Source organism: Euprymna scolopes, chromosome 38 (genome assembly GCF_053919585.1).
Source record: "Euprymna scolopes isolate OS-2025 chromosome 38, ASM5391958v1, whole genome shotgun sequence".
NCBI classification, from domain to species: domain Eukaryota; kingdom Metazoa; phylum Mollusca; class Cephalopoda; order Sepiida; family Sepiolidae; genus Euprymna; species Euprymna scolopes.
In genome coordinates, this window is record NC_136519.1 from 31,907,983 (window position 1) to 31,924,176 (window position 16,194).

Below are 16,194 nucleotides of genomic sequence, written 5' to 3' on the forward strand. Positions count from 1 at the left end.
TTGCAAATTTAACTCTAACATTACGATGAAATAAGGATGGTGTAAGTTTCATAAACTGTTGCCAGTCTTGATATCACAAGCTATTCTCTCAGTACCAGTGAGGCAGGGGAGATATATAATAGCTGTGTTTGGAGCATGAAGCTGTATGGAGGTGAGTGTTGGGCACCCATCCAGTCCATACTCGCCCATCTTCAATATAACGAGATAGCAATAATCAAGACATGCAATATCGTCATATCAACTCCAATACCTTAATGGTGAGGCTGAATATACGAAAACTTAACCTTCTGACATAACCTTCTGACAATCAGCTACGTTAGTTTGGCCAACTTGTGAGGAAGCAACTTTAAAGAAAATGCAGAGATTGTGAGGTGGAAGGCCAGAGGAAAGTGGGCGCCTTGAGAAAACTTTGATGCAAACGTTTAACAGTGGAATTTTAAAGAAATCCTCAAAACTGCCAAGCATGGAGACTAGGATTGCAAGCTGTCAGAAAATGTCAGATTTCGACCAAGTGAAATAAAACAGTAAAATGGATATGATGCTAATAATAATGATTGTAACGGAAAAATGTTTGAATTTAAAAATAAAAAAATTTTTATGTTCGAAAAGGAGTGACGTCAAAGATGGTGTCATTCCAAACCTGTTCTTTTCAACTAGTAGCAAATACACAAAAAGCTTTTTTGTTTGTTTTTAATAGAATTGAAAATAGTTTTGTAGAAGCCATCCAACATGGTTGTTTGTTTTGAAGAGTCTGAAATAGCAAACGACAGATATTAAGTTCAATCTTACTTTAAATAGAACTTTCTTTTCTTCTTTTTTTTTGCTGTACTATTATTTCACCCCCAAACAAGGCATCGTGCCACTTCGTCATAATGGGCTACTATTTGTAACCAAATTTTACAGGGACACTATGTAGGGAGTTGAGCAGTGAAATCTGTTCACATTATACTGGAACTTCTGCATGTCAGGAAATCAGGGACCAGGAAGGGAATTCCAAAGTTTAGCTGTTCAAGAGAAGCTATTTGAGTAAATCTAGGGATCTCTACAACGTAGGCCTGGATTTTGTTGCTTGATGGGTTTGTCAAGAGTATCTATGTTGTGGGGGGGGGGGGAGTACACGTGCATTGAGTTCGTCAGAACACATTCCATTAAAATACTTGTAAAACAGGCACAGAGATGCCACATTTTGGGGATGGAACAGAGGTTGAAGTTGGGTTGCTAGTGTGGGACATATTAGGCTGGCGACCTTTTTTTTTTTTTTTTTTTTTTTTTTTAAACTCTTTCTAGGAGCAAGAGACTAGTAGCAGATGCACCAGTCCAGATGTGGCAACAATAATCCATGCATGGGCAAATTGTGACTTTGCTAGAAAATTACTCACACCTGAAAGTATCCTTTATCTCTGCAAAGTAGAGAAAGATGAGATAGTGGACTAATGCTTGATTGATTAAGGACTCGGATTTTGGCAAAAAGATAAAGGAGGCTAATAGAGCAATAATTTAGTGGGTCAGTCTTTTCGCCAATAATCAGGAAAGTAAGATTTGGTAAGGCATTTGTTGCAAAAAACTGGAGCAACCTCAGCAGAGTATTTTTTTTTTTTATAGTATAGCAAGGATGAGAACGCACGCCTTCGAGAGGTCTAGGCTTTTTATCGCATCATGAACATGGGGAGGAGTGATTTTCAGATCGAGTGGTTTTGAACAATTTAGCAAGCTCACTTGCACACAGTTTCACAAGAGAAAAGATACTACTCCATGGAGCATCTCAGATATGATCTCTGATGGCATCTCAGTCAGCCTTAATGTATTTGTTCTAATTCATGTTGCCTGAGAATGTTTAGCTTAGGAGTTGGAACGAAGTACTTTCAGGTAATGCATCATTAGCCAAAGAAATTATTAGTTGAGAAAGTTTCTTGTAGTTATTAAACGAAAGAAGCTTAGTCTTGGCAGCATGGAACGTTACCATCCATTCACAGCCGCATTCCAATACAGAAGGTGTAAGATTTCAGCCATTTTCTTAGGTATTCATTAGGTGTTAAGTGTTCATTCATTTTCACCTCAAGTCTGTTATAAAGCATAATATCATTAGTAAATATACCCATCTCCGAGACAATTTAGCATGATTTTTACCATTATCACGTGATCAACATTCCCGAATGGACATTTGTATAACAAGTGCTTGTGTAATCTGTCAGTAATTTTCCCCACTCTTTATCTGTGCCTAAATCAAAACGTAGATTCCACGAACAAAGCTTTTTTTCTTAGAAGTGCACGCCTGTGGAACTCTCTTCCGTTCGTCTGTTTCCCACCTGACTATAACTTGGATGTCTTCAAGTCCAGCATAAACAAATTCCTGATGAATCGCCCCCTTTAAGTAAGACACTTTATCAAATATCCAATACTAACGATTACTACGATACTGTCCCATTGATTACTATACACGCAATAACCCTTATCCCTGAGTGGCTTCTGGGCCTTAAAAGTGGTGACCTCCATGTAAAAAAAAAAAAAATCCTAGGGAACTATGATCAGAAATAGATCCAGAAGTGAAGCTTGCTGACCCTGTCGATCTGGGAAACTGGTCAGGAACGTGACAGGGAATAGGATATAAAGAAGCTCTATGTAATACCACCAGCTGCGTCTGTAAGTAGAGAAACCAAGCTGATTACTGTGGTGGACAATAATATACTTGCGTGCTAGTATCTAGGGAGAATACCGGATCTATGCTGTCAGAGACATAATTGATTAGGGTACAGATCTGGGTTGAGGGAAAATACAAGTAGTTAACGTTGTGTTGCAGATTTAGTCTAAAGCACATGAAAGCCTGGTCGTCTGTTTTTATTTTGAATTCTCTCGTCACGTGTGAAGAGTGTTTCGAATATAGACTCTAAGGCCGTGCATATATCTGAGTGGGAGATAACCACACATGTTAAAGAGGATGAAGGAGTGTAAGTTGGTTTCACTTAGTGCTAAGAGATCCAGGGAGTTTGCTAGGATAAACAATTCTACATCCAAGTTAGCAATGAGTCTGTGGATATTTGTGAATGCCTGAAAGAAGGAGGCGAATTGATTGTGTTTGTGTCTGGTTTGATAGTATTTTTTGTTTGAGCTGTCATTTTATATAATAATTTCAGTTTTAGAGGGAGAGGTACTGGAGAAAGTGAATGTGCATAATACCAAAAATGTAACATCAGCTGACTCATTTACAGGATTGCGGCCTTGAGAAAGCTCACTGGAGATGGGTGCAAAATCCTTTTCCATGCACAACAAGCCATTCTAAGCACTATCAAAGAGTTAGGCCTCTTGTACTGTCAGTCAGAATACAGCAGCCAGACAAACTGTCAAACCTGTACCTTCAAAACTGTCAGACAAGAGCAGCCCAGTCTAATCGTGTTGATAGGCAATCAAACATCCCCAAGATGCCCAGTTTTGGGGGATGGGAATGAGGCAGGAGCGAGGAATAGCATTCATTGCACTAAACAAGAAAACAAAGCCAAGCATTGGGTGTCTGTTAATTCCTTGTGATCATACCTCTGCACCTGGCTAATAGGTAAAGGAGGAGAATGAAAGCTGGGTGATAGGCAGGACCCATCTACTTAAGCAGTTTAGGTTTGTAAACGTCGGTCAGGACTAAGGATGCCTTCTTCCCTTGTTTGTGTGGTTTCAAGACATGTCAGTAGCACAGGTTTAACATGATTTTCCTACACAGAAAATTTGAGATCTTTAGGTCCATCAGCACCAAGAGTAGTAGTCCAGCGCCTGGGTTCTAAAACAGGTATTCCTCCGTGCCCTCATAGGTAGTTAGGATTCATTGTGTGAGTAGTAACGATATAACAGAATACCAAATATAGCTGCTGTGTACAAGGAGACCAAACAGTAAACCACATAAGTAGATAAGCAAGGTGATGCGTATAACAAGCTTGGCAGTCATGTCACACAAGGTAAAATACAACTAAACAACAATTCGTCAGATCAGTATTATAAAAAAAACTTAGTAATTAACAACTATAGTGTATACAAAAAAATGTAATGTTTCGTGATGTTTGTGAATCTGTGTTCATGCACGATATCATTGGTGTCTGGACAATAATTTGAACATTTGCAAACATGATTCTTCAATTATATTTTTTTACTGTATTCAAAGCAATTTCATTTTACTTTATCTTCATAAAGGTTTTATAATCATTCGAAGGTGAGTATACTTTTTGAAACTGTATATAATAGATTATGAAGAACCTTATAACACTAACTTGTTTGTATAAAATCAGTCGATTTGGCATGATGGTTCACTAATGAGATGAGACTCGGGTTCAATCCTCGGCGAAGTAACAAAGACTAAAAAAAAATGGTATTTGATGTCTTGATAGTTCTTTGGCAAGGCTGTATTTAGCAAAGCTTAATGAACTCCTTACGGTGAGTTGATTACATTAGTTTGGCCATGAGTAGGCTTGAAACGGCTATCTTTAGACAATGCTCACCTGAAACTGGAGAGTCAACGCTTCAATCCACAGTGCCACAGGCCGAAACATTAAAAATAAAAAAATTCCATGCATCAACATTATTCAGAAAAAAAAACAAACAAAAAAAAACAAACAAAAAAAAACTTTTTAATTCATTACCGTTTATTCCCATTTGCATTCTCTCATAAAGTAGGAAACATTTCCAGATCCAACATGAATAGAAATTTATTTAAACTCTGGAATAACAACAAATGATTCTAGGGATGCGGACATAAAAAAAAAAAAAAAAAAAACCCAGAGAACCTCAAGACAAAAATAAAGAAAAAAAAAAAAAGGTAAACCCACATCTAAATACAATTTAAGTTTTTCGCATAAATTTTTAACTCAAATTTCTACAACTTTTGCGATTACTCTATTAAAGGAATGTTTTGTTTTTCCTCAACAATGAAAACATAAAAAGTAATGAAAACCAAAGTCAAACAACAATTGGTTTTGTATTTCAGAATGTATAAAAAGGGAAATTTTTTTTATCTAAATTTCTATTTTAACATGATTTTTTTTTTTCTTTGTAGAATTTTTTAATTTACAAAAATGTCACAAAATTCACCGATTTTTAATTTTTTTTTTCTCTCAAAATTGGAAAACTCATTTTACTTTTCCATGAATTTAATCTAAATAGTATATCCCCATCCACCTTAAAAAAAAAAATTCTAAACAATTAGAGACCCCCCCCCCCAACTCATTTTTAGGTGGAGCAAAAAAAAAAAAAAAAAAATGATTTTGAAACTTGTGTGGAGTTCAAGTTTTGCTGCGTTTAGTATAATATTGGAATGACTGCTGCAATTGTGTTGCGTCGTTTTCTCCTGCTCTCATTTCTGGGGAGGAGGAAAAAAAACCGCAGTGGTTGGAGATATGCACGATCACCAAGCAGCATTGCAATTCTGGAGAGAAGGCAAGACTCCTTAATTCAGGAAACGGCGATTGGGGTTTCTGCCAAAGAGAACTTCCCTTAATTCTGGTAACATCTGTGTCAAAAGAAAAGAAAACAAGTTGCATTATTTCAAGAATTTTTTTTTTTTATAAAAAAAAACAAAAAAACAAAAAACAAACAAGAGGAGATGATGATGTTCTATGCAAAAGAGGGTGAGCACGATGCGATTAATATGGCGAGCTAGAGGCCAATCTCAAGCAAATAATTTAACTTTCATCTATTTGTGGTCACTTTGTATCTTATTTTCTTCATTTATTTTTGAGGAGTATTTCCTTTTTCATTTCTTTATCTTTTGTTTATCATCGTTTGCAATTGACAGAGTTTACTTTTATTCACAGCAAACATTTTGGAATGGACTTTTTTTTTTTTTTACTCTTCCAATTTGTTCATTTTCCAGTTCTAACAGAAATGGAAATACTAGATGTCTCGGCCTATCGTTGCCATCAAATCGAAGAATAGATAAATATATCAACATATTTATGATTAACGATTTTATAGGTTTAAAATTTAATGCTTAAAAAGATCAGACAATCGCAAAATTTATTTTAATAAACATATCAAATTTTTTTTTTAATTTTCAAACAGTAAAGTAGTTTTTGTTGGGAAATAGTTTTTTTTTCCCTTCTTTTGTGTCATACTGGAGGTAAAGCCTAGCACATCCTCAGAGGTTGGAAATTTAAGCTGAATGAGATTTAAAATGTCCAATAACAGTGTGAAATGTTGGTTGTACGCATGGGTCAAAATAATCCAAGCATTTGAGATTCAGAATATAAAGATTGAAAAGACAAGTGAAAAATATATTTTAATAAATAAAATATTTATTAAAATAATTTCCTGAGGAAGAATCTTGCTATTTGAAAAAAAATTGGAATTTAATTTTAATGAATAGATATGTTTATTAAAATTAATTTTACACTTGCCTAGTCTTTTCAATTTCAATGATTAGATATGTTTATTAAAATTAATTTTACACTTACCTAGTCTTTTCAATTTTAATGATTAGATATGTTAATTAAAATTAATTTTACACTTGCCTAGTCTTTTCAATTTTAATGAATAGATATGTTTATTAAAATTAATTTTACACTTGCCTAGTCTTTTCAACAATTTAATTTTAGGTTCTGAACATAAAGTGGTTCTTAAACAGTGGATATCGTTTAAATACAGTAGTGTTTGAACGATATGTTTTATTTTATTACATTTTCACCTCAAACAAGACACACTGCCACTTTGATGTAGGCGGCTACTACTATTATACAAGAATGGTCTTCTTTGAGAGAACCGCTAAAGTGTCACGATCTCGCACGCAGGATAAATGACCAACTTATTCCTTTCAAAAGACAGTTTTCAACTGTAAAAAAGAAACTGAATTCTTAAAAGTCGGAAACAGTTGTTTTTTTAATATAACATATATATATATATACGAGTACGTACAATATATTTTTTTAAAAAATATTTCCATTTTTTAATGTCAATGGAAAACTGCACACGTACCCAAACCCGAAATGTAAAGACCACGAGTGAACGCGGGTTTTTTTTTTTTTGTTTAGTTTCATAATGACGGCCGTGATGTCGGAGGTTCGATTGTTAGATTGTAAGTTAGTTTCGTATCTTTGTAATTTGTAAATCGCAAGTTAGGAAAAAATTAAACCCTTCCAAGATGGACAATAAATAAAGCCATAATATTTTATGGTATCGTTAAAAGCCTACGAACCATAGTTTTTTAGGAGATGTGATTATTGGATTAACCAATCAGAAATCGTCTGTGGCACACACATCTCTGTTTTTATAGATATATAGATATATATACATACACACACACATTTATTTCTTATTTGTTGACGTGTAAGAATATGACATGTCTGTTAAAATGTATTTATTTTCGAAATTTAGAATAGTTATATGTTTCTTCTTTCAGTCAGGTTTTCACGGTTTTCACACATAATTGGGCATTGTTGTATATGATCTGAGGGAGAGATCTCTTATGTGGTGGCTGGACATTATACTGAATTACCACCACAAAAAATAATATTTAAACACAGTAGTGTTTGAATATTATTTCTATTTTTTTTATCTTATTACATTTTAACCCCAAACAAGGCACGTTGCCACTTTGATGTAGGGGACTACTATCAGCGACCTAAGTTCCAGGGATACTATGTAGGGAGTTGAGTAGGAAGATGTCTGTTCACATTACACTTGAACTTCTGCATGTCAGTACAGTTGGGAAAGCAGGAAACCGGAAGCGAATTCCAAATTCCTGCCGTTCTGGGGAAGAAGCTATTAGAGTAAAAGGCTTTCTTACATCTAGGGGACTCAACTGCATAGGGGTGGGACTTTGCTGCTTGTCTGGTTTGTCGGGGGTATTTTTGTGACACTTACGTCACCCGCGCGTCGTCCAGTGGTGGAATGACCCCGGTTGTCGGTTCTGGTGTTTCCTCGGCGATGATGTCAACGGCCGGTTCCCTGAAACAGACTTGTCATGCAAAACAATTGAAAGGACCAAGTCAACAAGCGTTTCCTTTTGTACAAACTTCCTTGTATTTCGACAACAGTACAATCGCAGCTAGCTGTTCAGTTAGGGACTGGCCACTTGCTAACTGCGAGGTTTCTTCTTCTCTCTCCGACAGAAAACTCAATTATCTACGTGACAGGGTCAATCGATGGGGGGAATCTTCGTTCGTCGGACCCAAGGAAGCAAAGCTCTCTCTCTAACTCTAACTGTCAATCTCTCAAGGCTCGCTGCTTATATTGTGGGGGCGTGGACTGGGTCTCTCCCCGTTTCGGGTCGTTGGCCAATCAGAACTAAGGGATCGCTGTCCGTCAAATCTTAGCCAGGCGGCCTATACCCAAAAAAGGAGCTGTCTTTCTTCCTCTGTTGGCATTCGGGTGTTCTCGATTTCGACCGATGTGGCCTAATGAAACTTGACAGGTCGTAAAAACAGAGATGTCTTACTTAATTATTTTTGAGAGGACATAAAAACAGCTGAATCCGATTCCACAAAGGGCACGTGTCTTTTCAATAGGGTCACTTATCGCCCAGCTGTTGTCGACACTGTTTGCTTTGTACATCGGAATTTCATTGGTATCCTCGCCACCCACGGGCTGTCATGGCCAATTTAACGTCATTACGTTCTCCCACCATAAGCTATGATCTTATCTTTTTTCTCTGTCCTTCTTTCTCTTCCTTTCGTCGTTTACAGCTGCCTTTTTTTCCTTTTCTTTTTCCACGGGTTCACCGCTACTCTTGGCCTTTTGGTCAGGATCAAAGTGCAGCATCTGTTCTTCGGATGCCGCACTTCCATTTCTTGTTCTCTTTCGGTGGAGGAGAAATCCTTCACGACTGGGACAATTCTTATTTTTGTACCCTTGAGCGTCTCTCATTTCATCGAGGGGGTACAAGTGCTTGTAGTTCATCAGAGCATCCACCATTAAAATACTTATAAAATAGGCAGAAGAATGCAACATTTCGTCGGTGGGACAGGGGCTGAAATTTAGATGACAATTCAGGAACTATTAGGTTGGCGACTCTCTTTTGGACCTTGTCCAGGAGGAAGAGACTAGTAGCAGATGCACCAGCCCAAATGTGACAGCAGTACTCCATACATGGGCGAATGGTGGCTTTGTAGAGGTACAGGATACTTTCAGGCGTAAGTAACTTCCTAGCACGATAGAGAAAGCCCACCTTCTTTGTAGCAGCCTTAGCAATGATCTCAATGTATCTATTCCAACTCATGTTTCCTGTGGACGTTAAGCCAACGAGCTTGAACAAAGTGCTCTCAGGTAAAATATCTCTACCCATAATTATTGGTGGTTGGTAAGGTTTCATGTAATTATTAAAGGAAACTAGCTTTGTCTTGACAGCATTGAACGTTACCATCCATTTATGACCCCATTCCACTACAGACTGAAGATCTTCCTCTAGGGTTTCGGCCATTACCTTAGATATATGCTCATTAGTTTTCCCTACGTGCCTGCTATGGTTCAACGTTAGTTTTACTCATTTAGAACTGCTTTAAAGCTTTACGCTAACTCATTTTGCGACCAAATTTCAAATAATTCTTACAGTTCAGAGATCATCGTCTCAGCTATATTTTGAAATAAAAATTTTCAGTTTTCGTTCATTAAAAACAAGTTATAATAAAATTACTTGTGTTCAAAACTCCTCAGAATTAGTAAGGAACATGGGTGATGGTTTTTTTTTTTGGATTGGCTGTTGATTACCATAGCAACTTTTTCGTCGTCGACATCTTCAGGAATCATAGCGGGAATGTTGCTCACATACCATCTTATTTGGGTTATATAGAGAGAGTTAACAAAAGTAATGCACTTTGCTGTGCTAGGGCTGATAATATTAAGCTTACGACGTCACCTGTTAATTCTGTTTCTCTCTTTTTTCCCTTTCTGTTTATTTACTTAATTACGTCTTTGATTTTTTTTTTTTTAATTTATTTAGTCAATTTAAAAAGTTGATATTTTTTTTATGGATTGTTGACATTGCATATATGATATTGAACACAGAAAAGAAAATATTTCAAAGCAAATCCTTGAAAAATTATGGATTACATAGAAAAATGCACACATGAAAAGTAATATGGTTAAGATTAAACATGGAAAAAAAAAACAAAAAAAAAACAAGATATTCTAGTAAAAGATATTAAGAATTTATATATAATGTTAATTTTAATTTTTTTTTTTTTTTTTTAAATTCTTAATGCGGGTGATATTCTTAGTAGCGATGGAACGATTCAGTTATAGTCAGCTAATGTACTTCCTAACTTTTGGCGTAGCACTACCAAAAGTGGTGACAAGGCAAATCAGTTCCTTCACTTTTATTGTTCTTCAGTATTTCTATTGTGAAGTGATTTATGAAATAAAATATAAGAAAAGGATATTAAGTATGCAATCAAAATTATACAAATAAAAATACAATTAATCTTTATTTGCATTTTTAATGCAAATAAAGATTTTTAAAGTTTTATTTGAAATTTTTATAGAAATATGTTTATGAAATTATGAAAAAGTTTTTAATTTTAAAAATAAGTTTTTATTTAAATTTATATAATAAATGTTTATGAAAGTATAAAAATAAAATTATTGAAATCAAAATAACAAAATTTCAAACATTATAAAAAAACATATCCAATACATAATATTACCAAAATAGTTTGAAAATATTAAAAACAAATGTTTTCAATAATTCTTGAAAATAAAACTAATTTCAATAATTTTTAATTAAAATAAAACTAATTTCAATAATTTTTAATTAAAATAAAAATTAAACTTTTCAATGATTATTAAATAAAAAATAACAAAATTAAAAAATAAATTTTTTTACTTTATTTGAAATTTTATAAGAAATATGTTTATGAAATTACAAAAAAGTTTTATTTTAATTTTTAAAAATAAGATCTTGCACTTGAATTTCTATAATAAATATGTTTATGAAAGTATAAAAATAAAATTATTGAAATCAAAATAACAAAATCATAAAAAAAAAAAAATGTATCCAATACATAATATTCCCAAAATAGTTAAAAAAAAATTTTTTAAGTGTTTTTAATAAATAATAATTCTTCTTAAAAAAAAAAAGAAGCACAAAAGTGTTTTCAATAATTCTTTAAAAAAAATAAAACTAATTTCAATAATCCTTAATTAAAATAAAGCCCAAAAAACTTTTCAATCATTTAAAAAAAGAGTACATGCACAGGAGAGATATAGGCATCAGGGACAAAAGTGAGGGAACTGATTTGCCTTGTCATCGCTTCTGGTAGCAGCCATGTCGGAAGTTATGAAGTATGTTAGCTGACTATAACTGAAATTTAAATAAGTGTTTTTCCGTACCTGTTGACTGATAAGATCCAATCGTTTATCCAATGTGTTAGTAACCTTGATTTTACCCTGTTGTGCATAAACTTCTACACCGCCAGACCTAAAAATGAGAAATAGAAAAAGAAAGTTTGTTTTTAGGTGTTTTTTTTTTTTGTTCCATTTTTTTTTTTTAATATTCGAAGAAAAAAAATTTGTAGACAGCAAATCTTCAATACAAGACATTTTTCTAATATTACCAGTAAAGACAGATTTCTAATTCCATTAAAAATGTTTGATGCTTTAAAAAGAAAAAAAAAGAAAGAAAATAAATAAATAAAAAAAAAACCAAGCTGCGCATGCATGGCCCCCCTCTGGTGCTGCATGTGAGATAATGCTACAAAAATAGTGAAGAAATGATGAATGTGAGAAGTGTGAAGGGTCAATGTTGCCTTCACATTTTTGCCAAGTTTCAGAAAGTCTAATGGATGGGGTAAAAGTTATGGGATAAAAACAATTACAATAATTTACAATTTGAGGGCATTTGTGACCCTTTTCAGCTCCTGGGAATGCCGAATCCCAGTGAAAATGGACAAATGGTGTAGTTTCACACCTTAAGACATGTATATTTGAATTCAGCACCATGGAAAACCATTATATCAAGTTTTTGAGTAATATGAAAAAAAGAGCTTCATAAAGGTATGTTTTTATATATATATATATATATATATATATATATATATATATATATATATATAGGGTGTTTTTTAAGGCATCTAACTTTAAATTAACAATTCTAATTTTTTTGATATTGCAGATTTGGAAACTATCAGTTAGTTTGAGTTCAGCTTGGTTTGGCAATTCATCTTGAAGAGACGGACACCAAAACAACATTTTCAAATTGAGCAAATTTATTTTATTTATATTTGATGAACATATTTCACGAAATGAACCTGTTAATTGGCCACCTCGCACATATGATTTAACACCATTAGATTATTTTCATTGAGTATATGTAAAGTCCCCTATTTATGCTGATAGACCAAACACAATAGACCACTTGAAAGACAACATTCAATGCGTTATTGCCACAATACAGTCTAATTTAATGCGTAGCGCATGTGAAAATTGGACTAAGATTATGTGATATACACACAAGCTGCAGGAGCCATATACTCGAAATTGTATTTAAATTATTATAAGTGCCAAAATTAATCTTTGGAATAAACCACACATTTGTACAATAAAAATATTTTTCTGTGATGTATTTTAATTTAAATTTTGCCACATCTAAAAAAGAAAATAAAAATCCTTTATCTCTCTCTCTCTCTCTCTCTATATATATATATATATATGTGCATGTAAGTTCATTTCCTATGGACTCTGAAAAAGCAAATTTTTTAAAATTTAACACAAATGTACTTGATGTGTCTGGGAATGTTCTTAGATAGGTTTTGTACCAAAAATTGATAAAGCCCGATTAAAGAAGGAACAAACTGATTTTGACCAAAGTTAACACCCTTATAAAACCTAACATGACAAGTGATTTAAAAAGTTTTATCACCATGCAAATAGAAGGGCCTAGTATATAAAATCAATAGTAGGTTCTTTGATAAGACAGGGGCGCATTCAAAATTAATATTTCTGTTTAGAGCATAACTGAATCATGATACTTGATTTTTACATTTGAAACTATTCCAAGCCATTATATAAAAATGATTTTATAAAATCAACAATAGGTTCTCTGCAGTGTAATGTAGGCTACAATGTATTGTGGATTAAGTCACTGCGGGGAGGCATGTGAAGCTTCCTCCTGGTGCAGTGGTGGGTCCTTGACTAGAGAGGGCAATCAATCAATTTGATTGAAAAATGGGTGATTTCACAGATTTCGATGACATCTGCATTGAAAGTGTGGAACATTCATTGATCCTCATTCAATCCCGGTCAATGTTGGGTCTCCCTGCTAGTATGTATATGTAAAATTATTATTCAGAAAATATTTGAGATTTCATTGAAAATTATTAGACAATTGTTTCTACCCATTCCAAAAATATATACTTTCATGATAACACGTTACACCGAAGACGATGATTAAGAAAAAACTTGGCGCTTCTATATTATAATAATGGAAAAATTGAATTTCAGGTGAAACAAATGGTACCTATGTAATTATCAGGTCTCAAATAGTAACATATTCAAAAATTACAAAAAACAATAAAGTAGAAAAGAAATTTGTAATTTGTGTAATAAAGCAAAATCACTATGTTAAGGTTATTAAAAAAAAAAAAAAAAAAAGGGATCAGTTGACAAGGGAGATAATTAAGTTCTGTTGCTTATATCACACATTGAACGAAACTCAAAATGTTGGACCAATTTTTTTCCTCATTCAGAGTTTATCGAAAACTGTTTTTCATAATTATTTTTCTACCTTAATGTTTTCCATAATTTTTGGATATGTTACTATTTACGACTTGACAATTATATCACTACCTTTTGTTTTACCTGAAATTCGTTATTATAATATAGAAGCACCAAAAACTTATTTGCTACTTACACAGAACTTGGAAGAAAATTCTCTGTATTTAAGGAGATCTTTATCTCCTTTTTGGTCGTTCTCTTGTAGCTATCTTGGCACTGAGGCAAGATTTCCTGTGAAAAGAGAAATAAAATAATAAAAGTTGAGGTTAAAAACAAGCATTTCATTCTTGTTCATAATTTCTCCTATATTAAAAAAAAAAAAATCTGTAATGATGTACATAGCTGTGACGAAACGAAAATGTTCTAAAAATCATGCAAATTGATCAAGTAGATTTATTTTCATCAAGAAAATCATTTTTAAGTGAATAATAGGAATCTGTAAGCATTACCTGAATCTCGCAAGTTTGAATTATTGCCGAGTCATCTCCCTTGTTTTTCTCATTTCTTTTTTCCAAATGCCATTTTGTTTTTTGTGTTTTTTTCCCCACCAAATGCTCAGCACTCTGATAAAATTTGATTTTCTTATATAAAAATATAACTACTTGATCAATTCACGTGATTTTTGGAATATATTTTTCTTTTGTCATGTATACATACATCATATAAATTTTACATTATTTTTGACTTTCGTATTTATTATATTGGACCCAATATATAGTAATGATTTAAAAGTTTAAAAAATAAATAAAATCACTCATGCGCCACCACCGAGAATTGAAACCAAAACGTTTAGCTTACAATTTACTTTTTCCTTTGGCGTTAATGCCTGAGCTATGAAGACGTTTGCTGCAAGGCTAAAAATTAAAACATGAACCAATAGCTATTATGTTACGCATGCATATCTATAACACCTGGTAAATTCGGCCTTTTTAATTTTCAGACTTTTGCACCGATTTTCCCCGGCTAAAACCCAAATATAAAGTTTTGTATGGGTTCAACTATCCTATATATTAAGTTTCATGTGTACAGACCAAAACTGACAGGAGTTTGATAGGCAAAATTTTTTAAATATATATATATACGCATACATAAATATATATATATATATATATATATATATAGAAAGAGGTTTGCGTTTACTATAACCTTTTTATGCAAACATTACACAAGTATAAATCATGTAGAATATCTGCATGAATATAATTACACGTAATAGTTAACTAAAGATGATCATCCCATAAGAAAACCAAAAATCTAATAGGGAATTAATTAAAATTAATGTTTAAAAGAATATGCAAATTAGATCTTTTGCTGGTGAATGCAATTCCACAACCCATATTTTCACAAAGTTGTATTTTTTTTTTTTTTAAATAAATAGAAAAAGGGTTCTTAATATGAATATCAATACACAAAAAAAAAAAAACAAATAAAATAAAAAAATAAAAACATAGGAATACACATATATATATATATAAGCCTAACGAATCTTAGCATGGATGAAACGCGGAATATTCTGTGTAGCTTAATTGCCATATATATTTTTATAACTTACTATATATATATATATATATATATATATTTAATAGAGGGTGAATTCTAGACAAGAACAAAATGTTTCATTGATGTTTCATCTGTTTGACAACATTCCCCCACCCTACATTGTGTTTTTTTGGAATTATGAAAAAAAACAAAAAAAAAAAAAAAAAAAAAAAACAACAACATAGTTGCAACATAATAGTCAATCCGTGTATGGAATGTCAATACAATTTGCACAAAACAAAAACTTTCCATCGACAATGTTGCGAACATTTGAAACTCTGGTTAAATTCAGAAAAACAAACTTGTCATTTTGACTTCTGTTTAGTGGAAGTCAATCTGGTGTATATCAAGAAAAAACCCTTCTGATCTATGTTTACGCAATTCTAGTTTAATCTCAAATCTTTACATTAAAAACTAGTTTTTACTTTGAAATGATTATTTTTCAGAATGGTTTTATTTTTTTTAATAAAATACATGATATAATCATTTTATTTTTATTTTAGACTAGCAGTTCAGCCTGGATTTGCTCGGGCCCTATGTACTGTTCATAACTTTTTGTGCATATGTATATATGCATTCAAAAGTTTGTAACCTACATCTAAAATTTCAAGTGTTTAGACCCAAAATTGGTGGAGGAGTTTGGTAGAGTCTGCAAAGGTCAAATCTTTTCAACTTTGACCCCTTGGCAGCCAAATTTTCAACCAAGAACCGATTAATTTGGTAGAGATCGCAGAGGTCATTTATTTTTTAACTTTGACCTCATTTCTGACCTCTTAACATTTATTTTGAGCTCAAATAAAAATTAAAAAGTTTAATCCATGTCCAAGTAACCTACATCTAAAATTTCAAGTGTTTAGATCCAAAATTGGCGGAGGAGTTTGGTAGAGTTTTCAAAGGTCAAATCGTTGAACTTTGACAGCCAAATTTCTGACCGAAAACCAATTAAAAAGATTCTCCCAATTCTCAATACCCCTTATGTCA

At 32.9% G+C, this 16,194-nt stretch overlaps 1 protein-coding gene across 1 annotated transcript in view; it reads right to left on the reverse strand.

Annotated features, from left to right (window-relative positions):
- Positions 1 to 4,598: 4,598 nt before the first annotated feature.
- LOC145263117 (V-type proton ATPase subunit E-like) overlaps positions 4,599 to 16,194 on the reverse strand; it is a 57,852-nt gene continuing 46,256 nt past the window's right edge. The window contains exons 7-9 of the mRNA XM_080120060.1: positions 13,811 to 13,905; positions 11,293 to 11,380; positions 4,599 to 5,482 (exon numbers count right to left, since the gene is read on the reverse strand). Coding sequence (XP_079976186.1) covers positions 5,420 to 5,482; positions 11,293 to 11,380; positions 13,811 to 13,905 — 246 coding nt within the window. The 3' untranslated portion in view covers positions 4,599 to 5,419. The remainder of the gene's footprint in view (positions 5,483 to 11,292; positions 11,381 to 13,810; positions 13,906 to 16,194) is intronic.